The sequence below is a fragment of the Rousettus aegyptiacus genome, unplaced genomic scaffold, assembly GCF_014176215.1.
Source record: "Rousettus aegyptiacus isolate mRouAeg1 unplaced genomic scaffold, mRouAeg1.p scaffold_m13_p_4, whole genome shotgun sequence".
NCBI classification, from domain to species: domain Eukaryota; kingdom Metazoa; phylum Chordata; class Mammalia; order Chiroptera; family Pteropodidae; genus Rousettus; species Rousettus aegyptiacus.
The window spans coordinates 144,424,631-144,446,719 of NW_023416307.1; the positions used below are offsets into that span (position 1 = coordinate 144,424,631).

General features: G+C 41.6%; 1 protein-coding gene across 2 annotated transcripts in view; it reads right to left on the reverse strand.

Annotated features, from left to right (window-relative positions):
- Window positions 1-21,669, reverse strand: part of OSBPL10 (oxysterol binding protein like 10) — a 234,052-nt gene extending 212,383 nt beyond the window's left edge. Inside the window, exon 1 of one of the 2 annotated variants that reach the window (XM_016140772.2) lies at window positions 21,256-21,669. In XM_016140772.2, the coding sequence (XP_015996258.1) occupies window positions 21,256-21,536 (281 nt within the window). In that variant the 5' untranslated portion in view covers window positions 21,537-21,669. Of the gene's footprint in view, window positions 1-4,123; window positions 5,785-21,255 lie in introns of those variants that run through there. The other variant, XM_016140773.2, reaches the window with a different exon arrangement.
- Window positions 21,670-22,089: the final 420 nt, after the last annotated feature.

Sequence of the window (22,089 nt, forward strand, 5' to 3'; positions counted from 1 at the left end):
CCACAAGCTCAGGTCCAGGGAGGGCAGACCCATTTCAAGCAACTAAAGAATGCTTTGTCCTAAGTAACTGCTAAGAAACAACAGCCCAAAAAAAAAAAAAAAAAAAAAAAAGTCTCAAATTTTTAATGCAGTCCAATGATATTTAGCCAGGTTATCTTCCTCAATTTAGAAATGTATCTTCTATTTAAGCAGCCCCATAAAGAGTGTGCTATCTACTGATAGATCAGAAGCAGTCCTAAAGGCTTGGTTCTTTATTCATAGTCTGGACAATGAAATAAAAACAACTTTGAAAGCTACTATTAAACCCAGTTCTCTTTGCTGTATAGTAAAGGCAATTAGCATCAGACTCAAGAGATAAGGTGTGCCAAACACCGTCTTTTAATACCCCAGGTACACAGGGTTCAAATAAAGAGCTCTGCACATTTTAAAGTTTTTCTCCGTCACTCAAAACAGCTAATAAATAAACCAGAACATCAAATGAGTCTCGGGGCATTGGCCAGATAATGAGGAGCCAGTGGGTATTCTTTGCAATAAAATTAAACCGCAGGGCAGGAAGACCATATTTAGCACCATTTTTCTGGAGTTTTTCCAGAACTGTCTGAGGAGCAGAGAGCCGTTTCTTGTTCTAACTCTGACACAAACTCAAAAGTATAACTTCGAGTTAAACATCATCTCTTTGGGGCTGTTTCCTCACCTGTGAAACCAGGATTGGACCAGTTCACCTAACAGCCTTTTATTTATTTTGGAAAATGCTTCCAGAAAAAAGATGTAGGTAAAAATGTCAGGATTACTCCTGAGTTGTGACATGCCTTCTCAGGGCTACTTAAAACCGGGTTCTCTCAAATGCGAAGAATGGAAGTCGCCTATCAGATAAGAAAAATAAAACCCTCCCTCTCTTGAGGCCTGATGTATTCCACTGAGACCATTCTTCCAAACTCCCCAGACAGAAGATCATCTTGGCTTAGAGCTGAATGTTTAAGAAATTACATAAGAAAAAGCTTCCACGAGCAATAAACAGCTCAACATCCAAGGATCCCAAACAAACAGGAAGCCTCAGAGGTCCTTCCTAAATTTGTTTTGGGGTTTCATCAACCTCCTAACTAAAAGCGCCTTCTCCCTGTAGCCCCGGACGCCAGAGGTACCTACCACATAAAATAAGGCTGGCAACACCCATACTCTGCTTGTCATTCAAACCCTCAGCTACACTCACCAAGTTCAATAACATGATGTAAAATTAAACAAATCACAGCCCTGCACTCAACTCACATTCAAGATAACAAGAGTATCTGCATCACCTAGGATTATAAACAGACTATGGAAATGAGATGCAATAGGGGGAATCAGTTTAAATACTCTGTTGTCTGGCCAAATGCCTTACTCAGATCCAATTGACCTAAATGAGAGCGCAAGGCTAAAATGGACACCACAAGGTTCCAAGCTAGTTGACATAACAAACAGCAGGCCCTCTCCAGCTTCAAACCATCCATTTCCAAGCAGGAGCCAGAGTTACTCTCATCCCTCTCTGCATCTCCCCTTTCACTGCTCAGAAACCAAGTGAGCATCTCTGACCTTCCTGAATTCCTGGGAGATGCTGGGAGAGACCGTGTGACCTACTTCTCCCTCTTGGGCAACAGCCAACATGTCATCTATGCCCCACCCCCACTCTCCCCATATTGCTCACCACCTGGAAGAGAAATACCTACTCTCTTTGACAGGAACCACACTCTAATCCTTATTCCTCCTTTCAAAAGGAAAATCATTCCAAGGTAACACACACAGATACACACACGCGCGCGCGCGCACACACACACGCACACACACACAGAATTAGAAAACATCCCGTTTGTACAGGAAGCAGCCTGAAAATTTGCATAAACCACCTCATGGTTCTGTAAACACTCCGAGGCACCTCCCTGTGTTAATGTTTAATCAAGAAGCCAGAGTTTTCTTTGTTTATTTGCCAGGGCTGGTTTATATTCTTCATGTGGAACTCACCCCCAAAAGAATACTTCTCAGCAAGTCTATAATAAACCAAATTCTGAAGAGATTACCATCAAATGTTGAGTACCTGCCCTGTGGCTGCCTTCCTGGTACACTGGGTCATGAGCCACCAAATAAGATGGAACCAAGGGATATGCACTGACCAGGAAGCCAGAGAAGGCTTCCGGAGAAAAGTGATCCCTGAGAGCTCAGAAGGCTAGCATCTCTGAATTTTATTTCAGCAGGCAGATGCCATTTTTATAACAGAAAATGTAATAAAAGAGGCTGGGAGGAGGTGCAGAGGGTATACGGGAACTCTGAAGATCAGCTCAATTTTTCTGGGAGCTTAAAACTGCTCTAAAAAAATAGCCTTTTTTTTTTTTTAAGAGAGAGAGAGACAATAATAATAGTAACATTTTGGGAGGGACTGAACACTTATTGTCTTTTGTCTTCTCTTTAGTCTTCTCTGAATTGTTTATAAGGAACATGAAATACCTTTATAATTAGAAAAAAGTAAGCCATTAAAACACAGACTAACCCAAAAAAAGAGGAAATGGTATTTGTAGTTTTTTAAAGACTCAAAAGTAACCAAACTATACACTGAAAACAGATATATTTATCAGTTAATTTTAAGATGTTTTTTAAAAAGCCTTAGAGCCTTTATATTTCATTAAAAATAGTACATATTACAGTGTTTAAGTTATCATTTCTAGGGACATTAATTTGAGTAAACTCGCAGTAGAGGTTCCTATTAAATTTCTAAGTGTTTCCTTTCAAGATAATTAATTAAATTTAAGTAAATTCTCTAATTCTGGTGCCATCAATTTTAGATTTAAGGTCCTGTAGGCTACTATGACTAAGGGTAACAATATAAATGGTTTGCTAAGTAGATAATAATAAAAGTTATTGCTTAATAGGTACAGAGTGTCAGTTTGGGAAGATGAAAAAATTCAGGACAGAGGTGACAGTTTCACAACAGTGTGCATGTACTTAATATCAGTGAACCGCACACTTAAAAATGGTGAAAGTAGTAAACTTTATGTTATGAAAATTTTACCATAATAAAAGTAATTTTAGCTTCTACCTAAACACTATTTTTGGAGATCTCCTACTTTATAAGTGGGACCCAAATAAATGTCACAAATGCTCTGCCCAATCCCTCAGGGTGCCTTTACCAGCAAGAAGTCTAAAATTAGGGTGTGAGGAGCATCTGAGATCTTGCTCCCTGGCATATGTCATCTGTCTGACTCAAATAAACTCTAATAAAAATTCTCTAAAATAAATAATTGAATAAATAATCAAAATAAAATTAGGGTTTCAATCTCTTCCCATACACAGATTGTAATGCAACGTCCCTGAGACAAAACTTTTTCCGTTTGGTGATTTTCATGATGTCCGCGGAGGCACAGCAAGGCGTGTCTAGGGGAAACACATCCAAATCTGCCAGGTGCAAGGCACCTGTTCAATGGAAAAGCCAACTCCAAAATTACTGCTGCTCTGATTTCACCCCTTAGAACAAATATCTATTGAGAGGCTACTATGTGCCAGGCACTGTGCCAGACTTAGGTCTAACACCACCATAAGGACCTGCTTTCAGTCAAACTATTTCATTTACATGGCAACTTCAAATAACATTACATACAGGATATGGTGTAACTTGTGTTTCTCAAAGGAGCCATGTGTTTTCTTGTTTCCATCTAATTTTTTTTTCCTTTGTGCTCTGAATGATTCAAACTTTCAGAAAAGTTGCAAGACTATCACAAAGAACTTCTGTATATCCTTTCGCCCAGATTCAACGGTTATCATCGATGTTTCGGCACTTCCGCTTTATCATGTGATGTGCTCGGCTATCTCTCCCTCCCTTCTCCTCCCCTTCCTGCTCCCCCTAGCTTTCCATCCTCCCTCCACACCCATCCGACTCCCTCCTCCTCCCCTTTGCACTCCCTCCTCCTCTCTCCTTATATAAAGTTTCTCTGGAACCATTTGTGAGTGAGTTGTGGACATTATCTTTCATCCCTAAGTATTTCATTATGCATTCTCCAAGAACAAGGACATTCTCTTAGACATCCACCATGCAATTATCAATTTCTGGCAGTTTAATATTGACTCAACAGTATTACCCAATATATAGTCCATACTCAACTGTTTCCAACTGTCCAAACGATGGGAGAAAAGGTGGTGCACAGGTCTTAAAATACCCATCTGAAGACTCCTTCCTCAACCACCAAACGGACTGACAGCACCTGAGGAGATCCGTCTTGCTCCCTTGCTTTCCGCTTAACTTCTAGAGTACTCCAGGCAGAAAGAAATGCTCACTATTTTAAAACTCCTTCCTGTGTTATTTAATGAAGCTCTGACAGGAACAACTGCCTCACATTTAACCTGACTTCTTCGTGAGATGACTGAGTCCTATTTCCTTTTGTTCCAGTCACTGAAAAATCTCTGGATAAAAATATTTTCTTCTAATAAAATTCAGTAGCATCACCTTCCACCCCCTCTCAATTAGAAATTGTTCAAATCCCAGGAGCCCTTCTGCTCAGCACCTCTCTCAGCATCTTCAATAGAAAGCAATAGTTCCCAACCTTTTTATCATTCTCAGCCCCTACAGAGCCTTTTTAGACATTTTTTCCCTAAGCATCCTCCCACCGAAATTAATACAAGACAGACTGTACATCCGTATATGTACTATATCTCTATCTGTGCTTTACACATAAAAAGAGTTAAAAATATGTTCACTACCACCTACCCGAGAACCAATTTTTTATTGCCCCATTTAGAATGCATGGTGCAAGGGTATTCACAACCTGGGTTGAGGAGAAAAGGAAGAAAGCAAGGTGTCACCTGCATGAGGAGACGAGACCTCAGTTCTGCCAGAACCCTCAGCTGGGTCAGGTCTAACCGAAGACCCAAAGTCTCTAATTGGCCTTTCTTCTACAGAGGTGGTCTAGGGTCTATCCCCACAACAGGCTCAAAATATTACAGAACACTTTGCATATCAAACCCAGAGTGGAAGCATTAAGGGGTACAGGTAAAGTTATCTCTTAAAAAGGAGGTAATGAGACTGGACTGTCTCATGGTTCCTTCTGCAGATCCCTCTCCCATGACTCAGTGCACTCAGCACTCGTATCTGGTGAGTAGGGGTCCCAGAACCTCTTCTCTGGATATTCATCCTCTTCGAAGGACCAACACATATTTCTTTACATCGATCTTTGCTTAATGAGATAACTAATACATTTACACTAAGTGTGAACTAGAATCACCTAAGTTGCGTGAAAAAGCATCTCCAGGTGGGTGATTTTCAGGCCTTTACCTAAAATAATGGCAAATGCCAGGTCATCAGGGAAGATACCTCATAAAATGAAATTAATAGCACCCTGTCCTATAATATTTGTGTGCTTTCAAAAAAATGAACAAATATCAAATTCCTGTGACTTCATGCAAGGGACATTCAGGAAATTTAAATATAAAAAAAATAAGGCAGTCTGTGAAAGGACACAGATTCAGAGGAAATTTTGAATGAATGTGACTTATTATATTCTGCTTTCTTTCTAGACCATGGCTCCAAAATTATAAAATAACATTTCTAAAAATCAATCAAGATACAGAAGAACTGAATAATATTCAACAAACTAGGTCTAATTGACACTAATAAAACAATTCTCCCAATGACAACAGAATAAATCTTCTTTTCAAGTATACATGGAACATTCACCAAGATAGAATATAACCAAGGTTATAAAACAACCAATAACAAAAGTAAAAGAACTGAAATAATACAAAATATGTCCTCTGATCATAATGAAATTAAATGAGAAATGAGTAACAGAAATAAAGGAAAATCTTCAAATACTTGGAAATTAACACACTTCTAAATAATTCATGAGTCAAAGAGGAAGACTCAAGGAAAATCAGAAACTACTTTAAAATGAACTAAAATTAAAATACAACATATCAAAACTTGCGAAGGCAAGTAAAGCAGTTTTTACACTAAAAAGAAGAAATAACAACAAACTTCCACATTAAAAAACTAGAAAAAGAAAAAGTAAAGATAAATAACGGAAGAAAAGAATAAAAAGAACAGATTTAAAAATTGAAAACAGAAAAACAATAAAGACCATCAATGAAACAAACAAAAAAAAACTAGTTTTTGTAAAATCAATAAGCTGATAAATCTCTAGCACAACTGTCGAAGACATAGAATTACTAATATCAGGCAAAGGAAAGAGAACATTACTACAGGCTTCAAAAATATTAAAAGAATAATAAGGGGATACTACAAGCAACTCTACACACGCATACATTCAAAAATTTATAAGAAATGGACCAATTCCTCAAAAAGCATGACCTCCCAAAATGCACCCAAGATGAAACAGAGAATCCGAATAGATTTTGTAACTGCTAAAGAATTTGAATTTGTAGTTTAAGCCCTTTCCAAAAAAAGAAATCTCCATGCCAGATGGTTTCCCTGATGATTTCTACCAAATATTTATAGAAGAAATAACACCAACTCTACAAAATTTCTTCCAGAAATATAACTGAAGGGACACTGCCCAACTTATTTTAAGGCCAGAATTACCCTGATACCAAAACCAGACAAAGACAGTATAAGAAAACCACATACTAGTATCTTTCATAAACACGGATGCAAAAATCCTTAACAAAATATTAGCAAACTGAATCCAGCAACATAAAACACACACACACACACACACACACACACACACACACACACGCACACACACACACACACACAGAGTAGTAAGGATGGTTCAAAATTCAAAAATCAATCAATGTAATAATCTACCAGTATAATAATTTAAAGCAATGATCAGTAAAGAGCCAGATAATAAACATTTTAGTCTTTGCTGGCCTCAAGGTCTCTGCCGCAACTCCTTAAATTTGTCATTGTACAGCAAAAGTAAACACAGTCAATATGTACACAATAGACATGGCCGTGTTTCAATAATGCTTTACTTACAAAAACATGTAGCAGTTTCCTTCATAATAAGGACACTCAACCAAATAGAAATAGAAGGAAGCTACCTCCACATAATTGAGGTCATTTATGAAAGGTCCGCCCACAGCTAACATCATACTCGATGGCAAAAGACTGAAAGCTTTTCCTCTAAGATCAGCAACAAGGCAAGAATGCCCAGCCGTGCCCCTTCTGTTCAGCATAATACTTGAAGTCCTAGCTGGACCAAGTAGGCAAGAAAAAGAAATAAAAGGCGCCCAAATTACAAAGGAAGAAATAAAATTATCTCTGTTCACAAAGAACATGATCTTGTGTAGAAATGCCTAAAGATTATACATACGCAAACACACACACACACACACACACACACACACACACGAGTCAGAACTAATAAACAAATTCAGCGAAGTTACAGGATACAAAATTAACACAAAAAATCAGTTTTGTATCTCTACATTAAAAATGAACAATCCAAAAAAATTAAGAAAATGATTCCATTTACCCTAGCATGAAAAAGAATAAAATGCTTAGGAATCAACCTAACAAAAGAGATGAAAGACTTGCATACTAAAAATTACATCACATTTCTGAAGGAAATTAAAGAAGACACAAACGAATGGAAAACCACCCCATGTGTCTTTGGATTGGAAGACTTAGCATTGTCAAGATGTCCACAATACAGTGATCTACAGATTCAACGCAATCCCTATCAAAACGCCAGTGGCATTTTTTTGCAGAAATAGAAAATTCATCCTAAAATTCATATGGAATCTCAAGGGACCTGAATAGCCAATACAATTTTAAAAAACAAAAACAAAGTTGAAGGTCTCCTGCCTTCTGATTTCCAGACATTATAAAGCTACAGTAATCAAAACAGTATGGTACTGGCATAAAGACAGAAGAAGAGACCAATGAACGAGAACGGAGAGACCATATGGATCATGGTCATGGATATGGTCAGATGACCTTTGACAAGAGTGCCAAAAATACTCAATGGGAAAAGGAGAGTCTCTTAAATGAATGGTGTTGGGAAAACTGGATGTCCACATCTAAAAGAATGAAGTTGGGTCCTAATCTTTATACCACGTACAAAAATTAATCAAAATGGATTAAATAGCTAATCTAAGACCTAAAACTATAAAACTCCTAGAAGAAAACATAGAGAAAATCTTCATGACATTGAACTTGGCAATGACTGCTTAAATATGACACCAAAAGTACAGGCAACAGAGGCGAAAGCAGACAAACAGGACTGCATCACATTTTAAAACTTCTGTTCATCAAAGGAGACAATCGGTGGAGTGGAAGAGAACCAAGGAAATGAGAAAAAATATCTATTGCTCTTAGTAAATGATTAAAAACACATTTCACTACACATATCTTAAAGAGTTTAGCTATGCTTCTGTGCCATAAATAACATGCTCTGCGAAATGATGTAAGACAAACCAAATTAACCTTACACATCAAAACTCGGGGCAAGAGAAATCCTTCCAGCTCTGCGTAGGAATGCGGAAAATTCACACTGCTCCATTTTTATTCTACTTCTTAACATTCATACAGTGTTTACTATGTGCCATCTACTGTCCGTTGCACTTCACAAATATTAACTCATTTAACTTAGTCCTCGCAGCAACCCGACAAGGTAAGCATTCTCATCGGCCTCATTTTACAAATGAGGAAATTAGTGCACAGAGAGGTTAAGTAATGTGTCCAGGTAAGTGGTGGAGCCCAGGGTGGAAGGCTTCCATTTCTGCTCAGGCCTTCGCTGTCCTCAGCATATGGCCTACCTGGCAGTGCTAGCCCGATCAGGAAGTGGGAGTAAAACCCCCTCAACTTGGCAAACTTGGATGGCTTTCTCAACCCTCTGACAGCCTGAGATTTCTTTGCTTTGCTTTTTGCTTTCTCTTACTGAAATTCAGGGAGGCCACAGTGAAAAGGTTATCAGGCTCAGGCTTACCACCCCTTATGGCTGTATAACAATAAAGGAACATCTGGTCCTTTCTGGGCATCTCTCCCTGCCCCGCCCTCTCCCCCTCCCCGCCTCCCTACCCCGCCCGGTAGTCCCTCCAAGGATAGAAATGCTGGGTGCTGACCCCTCCCGGTCACTGTGAAAGCTCACGCTGCCAGGGTTCCATGAAGAGCTTACTTCTGATGTATCAGAGCACAAAGGAGTGACAACTGGGACTCTGATTTTTGAAAAAGAGCAAAATGCCTTATAAATGGTGAAAACGATGACAGTGTAGACCTTCTCTACCAGGAAACAGCCCTGTCTGCCTTAGTCGCCAAGAAGCAACTAAACTAGGCTTCAACGATGAACATCTGCCACCTTGACAATGTGGCAAATACTCGAACGGACCTCCAGGCCCAAAGTCTTCACCGATGGTCCTGTCAGTGCCCGGCAAGCAACAGTACACAGAGGCTGCTCTTGGGAACTGGCCCATCCTCACGCAGACATCCTCAAGACACAGCGCCCTTGCCCTCTTTAGTGAACAAATGTTTCACAAGGAACTTGTAATACAAGAAATTTTAATGTAAGCATTACAATAATTCCAGGTAATAGAATTACATAATAAAGTTATAGGTTGAAGAGTGTTTATTAATGATAATCCATTCAATTTACCTATGTTAGAATAATGGGGGGAAAGCAATATTCTTCCCACTTTATCCCAATTGACGTTCATATAAAATGAAACAACTAAACAAGGAAGGGGTAAAAACACAAATCTCCCAAGCCTTTAGTTTAACAGTCTTTTTTTTTCAGAAGCTGCAAATACGCCAGCTTCACCTAGTTTAATGAACAGTTACTCACAGGCACTAACAAATTCAATCGACTTCATCATTAATATCTGAAATTGTCTGGAGCATCTTCCAAACCAGCCTAAACGAAGCCTGCAATATGGAAACCTCAATTAGAAGACTAGAGTTAAGACAAACTGTACAATTTTTATTGGATATATGCTACATTTAGCCAGGAAGCTTATACTGCATGCCGCAAAGTCTTTTTTAAAAATAGGCTGAATGAATTTTTGTTAACTTTTTAATATAATTTCAAGTTTACAGAGAAGTTACAGAATAATACAAAGAACTACATATTACAAAAGAGCTATTAATTTTTACCACACTTACTTTGTCATTTTCTCTTTTTCTCTCTATAAATACATGCACTTTTCCTGAACTGTGGAAAGTAAATTGCCAATATAATGCCCGTTAACCCCTAAATACTCACTGTACAAACATTAAAATTAAATTAATTAACATAGGATACAGCACTGTTGTCTGTAGACATTATACAAATTTTCCAGTTGTCATAATGATGTCATTTACAGGAAAGAAAATATCAGATAACGGGTTGCATTTGGTTGTTCCAAACTGTACATTTCGTACGTAATGGTACAAAAGAATTTAGAGTTTCGAACTAAAAAAACAATGCAAAAATAAAGAAGGAAACAAACAGAACAGAGAAACACCAAAAATACCAGCAACTGCTACAATGCTGGAAAGGAAAAGGAAGCGAGTCCTGAGAGAAACAGAAATTCAGACAATTCCGCGACATGAATAACTGCGGTTCAGTCTCTTCCAGGTAAGGCCGCACTTTGCTTTGTTTAAGAACACGACTTCATCCAAACTTGATTTCAACAACACAGGTTTAGTCCTCTTCCTTTGAGACAAAGATTTTCTGAAATATCTTTGTGTATACCCCATAAAAATGACCTATCTTGCGAGTCAACATGAGAAAAAACGAGTTTTGGCTTTTAATTCTATTTTCCTAAGTTTCTGCTGACTTAGGATTAATCACGAAAACTGAGGTTTGACAGAAAAAATTTCAATAAGAGGAACTCCAAACTCACTAAGAGACTCTAACAGTGTGTTACAATGCATTTTGGGCCAAGGTATTAACTGCAGAGTTCTCATAAAAAAGCAAATGGCACACATTATCTAGGCCAACAAAAATTACCACAAAGAATTTTGCTAGTACAAAGAGTCACATAAACATAAAATGCTATATAATAAATGTGCAACAATACTCTCTCAACAGCACTTACCAGCACAAACTGGCTTTTGTCCTGCTCAACTTTTTAGGGACCCCTCCACCAAATGAGTAAGCTAGAATATGCACACAGAAAAGTTGTGTGCTATGCAGTGAGCCAAGGGCGTTGGGAGGCCCATTTTTAAGGTATTAGTAATAGGGTAAAACTCAGATACAGGAGAATCCCCAAAGCAAAGGGCATTCAAACTACGTGACCTCATTTCAGCCAAAGTCCACACACAGAGCTTAGTGGGTTGGAAGGCCTCCATGTAAATCAAGATTCATCTGTCAGTACTTACAAACAGCCACAGAGCCAAAGAGCTCCCTCACCCAGCCCTAAGAGTCGGGATAAGAAAGGACAATACAGGCAAAGAAAGCCACTGCTAAGGTCTGGCTCCCAGGTGGGAAGAGGCAAGTCCAAGAAAGCCCTAAACACACAGCCCTAAAACAGTGATGGCTTCTGACCAGGAAAAGCCCACCAGACATCCATTGCTCACAGAAAGATTCTGCCCATGAGAGGACTACAAACTCACTAATCAAAACATGAGGCCCTTTCTTTGGGAAGGTCACTCACTAGAGAGAGAGAGATAGTGAAGGATAAACAGAATAATAATTATCTTGCAGTGGAATGAACTGCTACTGGCTTACCCTGAGGCAAAGCCCTCCATGATCTCATCTATTAAAGGAGGAAGTAGATCTCCAGGTCCTTTGAGGGGGAAACACAGTCCCACCCACTTGTTTACAATGGGAGAGTTGAATAGCCCACAAACCCTAAGATATCAACTATATGGCCTTTAGAAAAAACGTTTGCCCACCCCTGCTTTAGACTGTCAGTTCCTTACACAGGCTTTTTTCTTCTGTGTCTCCCACATCTCATACGGCGTTTGGCATATATACAAAAGGTACACAACAAGTATGTGGGGTGTGAGCATCCCACCAGGCCTAATTACACACAAAGAGGCATGTGTCTGGGCCGATGCTACCAGCTTATTCAGGACCTAGAAAGTTTCCCAATTAAGTCCAGATTCTATCAATAACCAAAAGGCCCAGGAGTCCACCATGGCTACGACGGAGTGACCACTGCAGAGTTGAGTGGAGGGTCATCTGTATCTGCCACCTAATCCACTCAACACCCCAGAGCCCCAAGTTCCACCACATTTAGGGGAGAGCCTGAATTCCACTACTTCTAGGCAGGTTCTCATCTCACACACAAGCCCTCTCTCATAGTCACTGGTCACATGACCGGCAGTGCAGAGAAACACTTAACACATCCTGGAAAAGTTATTAAAAACTGAGGTTGAGCGCCTTTCAACTTGTCGTTTTTCATCAAAATATTTACAGAAAGGGATGGAACCACATAAAAACATAAATAGTCCTCCAAAAACTACAGCACATCATGAACAGTTATTCATGGCTCAAACGCCTTTTTTGACCTTCAAAGAATAGGCCTGGAACAAAACTATATAAGGTTTCTCCATTTTATCATTATTGCTATCATCGCATGAGGCATAAATAAAGCATTTTCTTTCTGAGCTGTGACCATATTCAATCCAGGTTATCAAAAATCAAATTCTGGATGGTTTTCTTTTTAATTCTATCTTGGCCTGGCCCCAAATGGCATCTGTCAGGAGCCAGGCAGAGCTGCAAAATGCCTCCCACATTTCCGGCACAATCATTTCAATCCTCCCTTCAGAACACAAAGGCCCACATCTTTCTTCCCAGAGTTCTCCAATGACTGACTACTCGAGCAGACTCTGAGGAACCACAGGCTAAGCAGCAAAGAGAGACAGTCATCCACCGTGCAAATCAAATAATTTGTCCCTCGTGCAGTGTGTGTGTGGTGCGGGGGCGGGGGGGAGGGGGTAAGGCTAAGAAATACCTGCATGTTTGCTAAGGCTGCGTCTAAAATGACCCCCTAATCGTCCCCTCGGCTCTACACACACACCCACAGGTCCTTCTAAACTACAAGACTCCCTAGGAGACAAACTTCTGCTGAGGACCTACTGCGTGCCAAGTATCGTGCACCAAGTAGCCTCACAACAACAGTACAAGGTAAGTGTCATTTTACAGATGAGGAATCTGGGGCCCAAAGAGTTAAGTGACTTGTCCAAGGTCGTGCAGCAAAAAGGAGGCAAAGCTGGATCCTGTGCTCCTACAGGCTGCCCCTCTCGGAAGCAAGGGTCCTTGCCTGAGAAGGAGGCAGTCCTTGCTTTCCAAAAGCAGTACAGGGGTTGGCTGGGATGAGGAGTAACCCACTCACTTAAACCCAACTGTTGGGTCTGGGCAATCATTCAGCCACTCTGGATACACTCTGGGAGTTTCTACATGTACCTACTCTGTGATCCTGAAATTCCCATCCTAGGTGTCTATCCAAGAAAAATGAAAGCACATGTCCACACAAAGACTTGAACACAAACACCAGCTTTATTTGTAACTGTCAAAACTAGAAGCCACCCAAATGTTCACCTACAGGTGAATGGATAAACAAACTGTGGTATGTCCACAGAATTTAATACTATTTAACAACAAAAAGTAACAATTTATAAACTACTGGTAAGTGGGGTAACATGGACAAGTCCCAGAACATTAAACTGAGCTAAATAAACCAGACTCCAAAAAGGATATCCTGTGCAGTTCCATCCACATGAAATCCAAGAACAGACAAAACTAATTCGTGGTGATAAAAAACAGAAAACAGATTGCAGGGGAAGGGGAACTGGAAGAAATTTCCGTTAGGGGAGGGGAGTGGAGGGTGGTAGAAATGTTCAGCACCTTTTGGAGCAGTGGTTACATGATGTAAACTGTCACAACTCATCAAACAGAACAGCTAAGACCTGTGCATTTTATTGTATGTTAATTATACCTTTTTTAAAAAAAAAAAAAAAGTCCTCCAGCTAATGAGTTATTCTGATGATAAAATGGAAAACATAGATTATAACATGTAAACCTCCAAAGTTGATTGCTCCATAGTATTTAATGAGATCCCAAAGAAACTGTGATTTGCTCATTAAGGGAAATTAGATTTCCTCACAGGCATTAGACGATTTCCCTAGCAATATTATTTACCTTTTGCCCAAGGGGTCTGTCTAGTAGACAGAGATGAATGAGTCAACCAACCCTTCCTAACAAGCCCACTTACAGTCATGACAGCAATCCGCATTCTTCCACGCCAGAGATGGCTGTCACCATGGCAACCAGTGAAGGGTGGCAAAGGTGGATGGGGAAGGGAGACAGAAAGCTTAAGAACCACCTTAGACTGTGACTGTGTGGGAGGCAATAGAAGCCTTACTCCCTACTACCCTCGAGATGCCCACGTCCTAATCTCTAGAATCTGTAAATGTAACCTTCTGTGGCAAAGATCTCAGCATATGGCGGATGTGATTACATTAAGGGTCCTGAGCTGAGGAGATAATCCTGGATTATCTGGGTGGGCCCTAAATCACAGGAGTCCTTCTAAGAGGGAGAATGAGGGAGAACACACAGAGGAGATTGTAACGTGAAGACAGACAGAAACGGAAATGATGCAGTTATTAGCCAAGGAATGTCAGCAGCCACCAGAAGGTGGAAGAAGCAAGAAACTGACTTTCCTTAAGAGTTTCTGGTGGGAGAGCGATCCTGCCAACACCTTGATCTTGGCCCAGTGAAACCAATTTCAGGTTTCTGCCCTTCAGGACCATAAGAAAATAAATTTCTGTCATTTTAAGCTACCAACTTTGTGGGTCATTTGTTATAACAGTCATAGGAAACTAATACAGACTGGAAGCCTTAAATCCTATATTGCTTCTACCAACAGTGTACATTGCCCCAATATCAATTCAAACTTCTAAGAAATATTCAAATTAATAAAAGTTTTTTTCTTAAAAGACCATCCTCATCCCTAAGGGGTAGGCAAAGATTTCCTAAACAGGACTCAAAAAGAACTGATTGTAAAGGGAAAAAGTTGAATGTGAATCTGTGTTTATCAAAACACAAAGAAGAAATGAAATGGCAAACCACAGTGAAAGAAGATATCTGCTTTCTCTACATATGTATTGCTCATGTGCATATTTACATATACCCATCAACGGACTCCTATCCAGAGCGGATCTATAAAGAAATTTACAGGTCAATTAGAAAAAGGCGCATACCCGAATATAGAAATGGACAAAGGACTTAAATCGCACTTAACGAAACATGACATCCAAATAACCAGCAGACACACAGAAAGATCGCTAGTCATTAGACAAAAACAGATTAAAACCACAGTGAGATACCACCGCCCACTCACCTCGTTGGCTAAAATGAAAATAACAGACAATATCAAGAGTGGATGAACACGTGAAGCACTAGGAAGCTCATGCACTTCTGGTGGGAGTATCAACACATACACCTCTCTGGGAAATGTTCTGGCAGTATCTAACGAGATGGACATTCGCAAACACTGTAACATAGTATTTCCAGCCCTAGGTAAACACTCACAGAAATGAATACATATGTGCTCTAAAACACACGGCAGCACTACTCTTAAGAGCCAAAAACTAAAAAGAACTCAAATGTCCATCTACAATAGAAATGAATGTATTTAGTATATTTATAGGATGGAATAGAAACAGCGGTGGGCACAAATGGACCACAACTATACACTGCAGCGACACACGGGAGTCACAGACATGTTCAGAGAAAGCAGCCGGACACAAAATATCACACAGTGTACAATGTGAAATTCGAAAAGAGGCCTAATTAATTTACGGCTGCTGTTTCTTGATCTGGGTGTGTTCCCTTTACGTAAATCCATTGAACTACACACTTAGGAAGTGTGCACTTCTCTGAAAGTATGTTGAGCTTCAAATTTACCCTCAAAAACTCAGTTATTCAGAGATTACGTGAAAAGGTATATACAGCTTTTCTTTACTCAATAACTTTTTCAAACTGCAAAATGAAGGCAAATGCACCTTAGGAAAAAAAAAAATTATAGAAAAAAAAAAAGGAAAAGGAAATGTAAATCACCCGCAATCCTACCATCCAAGCAAAACCACGGCAACTATCTGGCACAAATCTCCTCAAATACAAGAACATTTTTTAAAGGGGGGGGAGGATCCCACAGGAAGTGGTTAACGTAAAGCATATGGTCAAATATTTCAACCATAAGTAATAATCATATTATATGTTGTTTTGTAACCTAGGCAACCACTCTTTTACTTTTATTGTCAATGAAGAAATCTACTGTCCCTAAAGGATTTGAGCGTACAGACTCAGGACAATCTGGCAACTAAGACAGCAAGATTTGCTCATACTTCCTAAGTCGGGGCAGGCAAGAACGTAAAATCCAGAGCAATGATTTTCAACCCTGGTATCACTAATTACCTCTAAAATTATTGGAATACTCAAAAAGCATTCATTTTAATTGAATGTGGTTTTAAAAGTTAATATATACCCCCAGTGATTTTTCTAAATGGGCCACGTAGCCCTAGATAAACATTCTAGAAGCTGAACACTGCATTCGCAAAACACATGGTTAATGTAGATCAAGTTCAACGTAGCCCTGGATACTTGGTCACTAAAAGCCCATACCAGATGGGTTGCAGTGGGCCTTAAATCTGGGTGGGCATGTCACAAGAAAAGTCAGACTTTCAGACCCAGATGAGGAAGACTGATGGTTGTGAGAGCAGGACAAATAATAAACAAATTAACTCAAGGGCAGGTAGAGAACCAAGAATTATAATAATAGCTAACATTAGCCAAAATAGAACTAAATCCTAGTTTGATTTCTGTCATTTTCTTTTCTTTTCAATAATATTCACTGAACCCTTATTCCAGGCTCTGTTCTAGAAACTGAGGATACAGCAGTGAACAAGAGAGATGAATTATTCTCCGTCCTCAGAAAGCTTCCACCTTAAGCAGAGACAAAGAGTAAATACTAAGCATGTCAGGTGGTGATAAGGAGGAAAAGGAAGCAAGGAAGATATTAGAGGCAGGAGGAGGGAGGTAAGTCACTTCCTGTAGCAACATAAATGTGTGTGTCCAAATCTTAAAATAATCCCTTCGAAACAAATCACCTCTCCAAAAAACTCTGAGGTAATTACGTTAATGGGGTCCCAAGGTAACCACAGCATTCAGAAAATAAACCAAGAATTTTATAAACCAGAAATGGTCCATTTAAGAAAGGACAAATTGAAGATTCAATAATAGCTACCACTTCTCCGGATGCTGCGACGCACGATTCTCAGCCCCCGAGACACCAGTATCCTCATTTCATCCTCATATTGAACTCATGAGAAGGGCAAGGGTAACATCATGTTCACCATTTAACAGATGAGAAGACAGAAGCCCAGAGCAATTAAGGAACTGGCCCAAGGTGACCTGTGTATTAAGCATTGACGTCAGGATTGGACTCAAAGTCCACACTGCTCTTACTTTCCATATAAATGTCCACGAGTGGCCTGAGGTTTTCCTTTTGCCAGCACTTATCTTCCTTATCCTATTCAAGATTTGCTTTTCAGTATTTTACTGAGTTCTTATAATAGCCAAACAAGGAATTGGAGACTGGTTCCATATTTGCACTGTCTGCTTTCCTCCAAATTACAAAAAAAATGAATGGCAATGAAGACCCTCAAATTTCAATGTGACTCCCTATATTGTATACCTAAAACTATATAATATTGTATGTCAACTGTAATTTTAAAATAAAAAATTATTTTAAATAAATAAATGTCACTTCCTAGATTCAATTAGAAATTATTTCCTCAAACACTTGGTGTTATAACCAAATCCAAAGTAGTTCCATTTTGATGTGAGGTTAAAATTATTAGCCTTAGGGCAAATGAGAGTTCATGTAGCCAATTTCTTCCCAGGTATACATATCTCAAACAGAACACGGTCCAAAAGGAACACTTGGTTGTCCCCCATTCTATCCACATGCATGTTCCTCCCCTGTGACCCTCGTCTCCATAAAGGACACCTCCACCTCTCAGTCTCTCAGTCCTACAAACTCAAGTTTTCCTTGACCCCCCCCCCCCATCTTTCTCTCACCTCCACATCCAAATGAGCAGCAATTTCTATTCTCCCCACTTCAAATCAGTCCTTTTTCTCCATTTCCCTCTCCCCCAAGTGCAAGCTTCCAGTATCTGTTGCCTGGACAACCATGATGAGCTCCTAACTGGTCTTTCTGCTTCCTACCCTGATGCCTTGAAAATCTCATCTCCACATAGTAGCCAGAGAACTTTTTAAAGCACAAACCAGACCATGTCATCCCCCCACCGCCTAAAATTCTTCTGTGTGACCAGAACACAGTATTAAATTCTTCTCCTGGCCTACAAGGCACTGTGGGATCTGGCACTGGCCTGTTCCTCAAGCTCTTGGAGTTCACTCCATATGAAAACCAAAAGATGGGTGAACAGATAGTGTTCTCAATTAAAATGTGAATTGCAATAAAGCCACTAGATCCACATAAAATTATTTCCACAAATACCTGCCTTTATTTCGTCATCATTTCTAAATCTTTTTAATCCTCATAGCACCTTCTACTTTCTGAAATTTTTTGTTCATTTATTTTGATGCATTAGATGCACTCTTTAACATCACCCTGTAAACCTATACCATGCTATTATATCTGAAGTGTCTTCTTTATAAATAACTATAGCGATGAATTACAGAAACGCAACACATTTTTTTCATGCTCTGATCATTTCACACTGTCTCAGTCAATGAGAGCGAGACCAGTGTCCCAAACACACTCTCCTGAGTTGAGTGTGTCCCACGATGTGCAGTTTTCCCTCCTGTGGCCCATTTCTATGTCATTTACTTTGTGTTCTGGCCCAAATTGCCTTCCTCGGGGCATGGAGATGGGGCTGAGAGTGCTACAAATAAATTAAGGCAGAATATAATACCGAATGTTAAAATATAAACCCTACAGCAATTTGAGGACATGCAAGAGGACACCAGAGTAAAAACTGCTAGTGGGCGATTGGTGTAAAGGTCACTTAACAGCATGGCAGCCTGGGAAGCCCTGCCAAGAACCTTGTGGCTGGAGATTGCCATTAACTGCAGGCAATCTGAAAAGAGCTGTCAAAGGAAGATACCAGGAGGTCCCAAAACGCAGGTAACATGGATCAGCCCACCTACTTGCACCATGGCATTCCCTTGGGTTTTGTTCACTGAAGTAGCTCCAGCTCCTAGAACAGCAACTGGCACGAAGGAGATCCTCAACAAAATAGTCTTTGAACAAATAAATTCATGAGCAAATGAATATTTTTTCTAGGTTTCCTCTCTTTATCCTCGCCTCTCTTCCTTTTAACTGATCCACATCTCTCTTTATAAGAACCCCTGAGAAGGGAGTAGAGTACAATCACAGAGCCATCATAAAGCTTTCCAGATCACCTTCCACCCCTGTTCAGAGCAAGGAGATGTGGGAAACATAAACTCCAACACTGAGACATTAACCATGAGAAAGAAACAATGCTTTTAGAGTTAGCGGTAAACTTAGAAAACAGTGAGTCTACTGTGGTAAGAACAAACATGGGCAGGCAGCTATAAACCGTAGTAACAAACTCAAGATGAGGCCGCAGGAGTGTACACAGTACCTGTGTAGCCTGCAATCATGTAAGTATTATTATTATTATTAATTCTACTTCTCAATCTTGCTTCCACTTAAATATTCCAGTGGATTTCAAACTGGACAAAAGCATAAGTTACTCTAATTACTCCTCAATCCACTCGAAAGAATAAATCCTGCAGGTAAAATACAACCCCCAAGTAAAGTTAACTGTAATCCAGGGTAAAAGCTCTGTTGGCCTCATAAGCTACTTGGGAAAAAAGCATTAAAAGTGACTGTGCAACACACAAGCAAAATGCTGTCACTGACAAGGCACCTTGAAGCGCCATTAATAAGACGCAATTACCAAGAACTGAAATCGGATGTAGACATCTTGGCTCTCTCCAGTCCTAAGCACTCTACCTAGTCCTTTTCAATTTTCAAGAACTGAAGGGGGATAGGAAGAGGCAAGAGCAGACACTGGGGCTACTTCAAGAAATAAAAGGCATCAAAAGTTAAAATGCAATTTTCACGAACATAGATCTCCAAGGAAAACTGGTGAACATTCTCTATCTACAGCACAATATAGAAACAACTCAGTTTCCCAACTTAGGAAATCACCTTCTTCCCAGTTAAGTTTCACGTAAATAACTGCCTGCTAAGTTTCGGCAGGAAGCAATCTGAACATTTCCAAACCATCTACTGGGAAAGATGACCACGTAATCTACCCTAACCAGCAGAGATGAGCAAGGGTATGATTCAGATCTCACAAGCACACCTGAGAACCCCAAGTCTTAGGAGTCGAAGACTCCTAAGGGCAGAATAAAAGATCTCATCAACCACCTCTCCAAAAAGCCCCGTTCTCCTGGCATGGCCATTTGTATTTCCCTCTGGCTTGTGTTTAAAAACCAAGTTAAAAAAATGTAAACATTGGTGTCACATCTGCTGCTTTCAAGTCTTCCTCATTGTCCTCACTACCAAAGTCCAACACTACTGCCACCCCCAAGTGTTCTGGGAGCCCCTTTCCCAGACACCCTCATTCTGCCACGTGTCCACAACTAGGCTTGCCAACTGTGAGGGTAGTAAGTAGGGAACTTCGAAGGCATCGAAAGGGTAAAGATTACTTCTACTATTATTATTATTTAAATAGCAAACTGCTCATTTTGAAAGGGGAGAGGGTTATCGTTTTTTTAACTAAACTTCGATTGCAGAGACTGAAGGTTCTAAGCCACCAGCTGGGCAGAGTAGGTAGCATGCTGCGCTGGAAGTCGCCGAGGACAAGTGGCAGGTTTTTGTTGGTAGTGGTGGTGTTTTTAAAGACCAAACTTTTAAATAAACTATGTTATGTAGAGGATTGCTGTGATGGGACTAAATGTATTAATGCTTTTTCATCCAGGCACAAAGCACGTCCCCTCTGCCTGCTTCCTTTTCTCAACCATTCTTCAGGGGTGCGGAAAACCGCTGGCAGGCAGGGCCCGGGACCAGCGCGCTCCTCCTGCCACTCCGGTCCCTGCAGGTGCCAGTACCGAAGAAAACCAGGGCTCTCGCCTCCCTCTCCGCCACTGCGGTGCAGCCTTGGGGTGGGGTCATGGCGCTCCCCATCCCGGGCACTCCACCTGGAGGAGATCGGGAACGCAGGACGGGCACCCCTGCGGTGGCAGCGCCCCGCTGGCCGGTGGTACGATCGCGCGCGCACACACTCACACACACACTGAGCGGCGCGCAGGGAGGGGCGCGCGGCGGCGCGAGCGGCGGGCACTTTACCTGTTCTGCCAGCCCTGGAGGAGGTTGGTGTATTTGCTGAGCACGCCCTCGAGCGCCGGCTCCCTCCTGCGGCCGCCTCCCCCAGACGGGCTAGCGGCCACCGAGCCCGGGCTGCTGCGGCTGCCCCCGCCGCCGAGCCCGGCTGCCGCGGACCGACTGGAGACTCCCCGGCCCGCCAGGGAGCAGGAGGGCGAGGAGCCCGCCGAGGTGGCGCGGCTGCTGCTGCGGCTGCTGCTATTGCTGCCCCCGCCACCGTCTGCGCCCTGGGCCGCCCTCTCCATGGTCCGTGCGCGCCCGGGACGCGGGTGCCCGCCGCGGCGGCGGCCCCGGCTCTGGGGCTCCTAACGCGGTGGCGGCGGCGGCGGCGGCTGCTACAGCTCCGGGCGCCCGGGCCGCGCGTGGCTGCTCCAAATCCCTGGGAAATGCCTGACTCATACAGGAGGAAGAGGAGGAGGAGGCGAAGGAGAGCTGGGAAGGAAGCCAACGGGGCTGGATGCAGCTGCGGCCGCCCCTCCTCCCGCCGCGGTCCCGGCCCGGCCCCTCCCTCCGTACTAGTTTCCCCGGCAAGTTCGGAGCGGGTGGCGGGTTCGCCGAGCCCTCCTCGGGTTCCTCCTGCTCTTTTGAGTCCCAGCAATCGCTCAGGCCTGGGGGCCAGGGGCGCTCCGGAGAGCAGATCCGCAGGGTGGGCACGCCCTGACACCCCTCGTGCTCCTTCTGACGCCCCCTCTCGGATCCGAAGGGGCGAAAGGGAATCTCGGCGCGTCACTCCCCACCCCCAACCCACCTCGGGACCTGGAGAGAGCGGCGGCCCCACCCACCCTGTCCACCCGGATA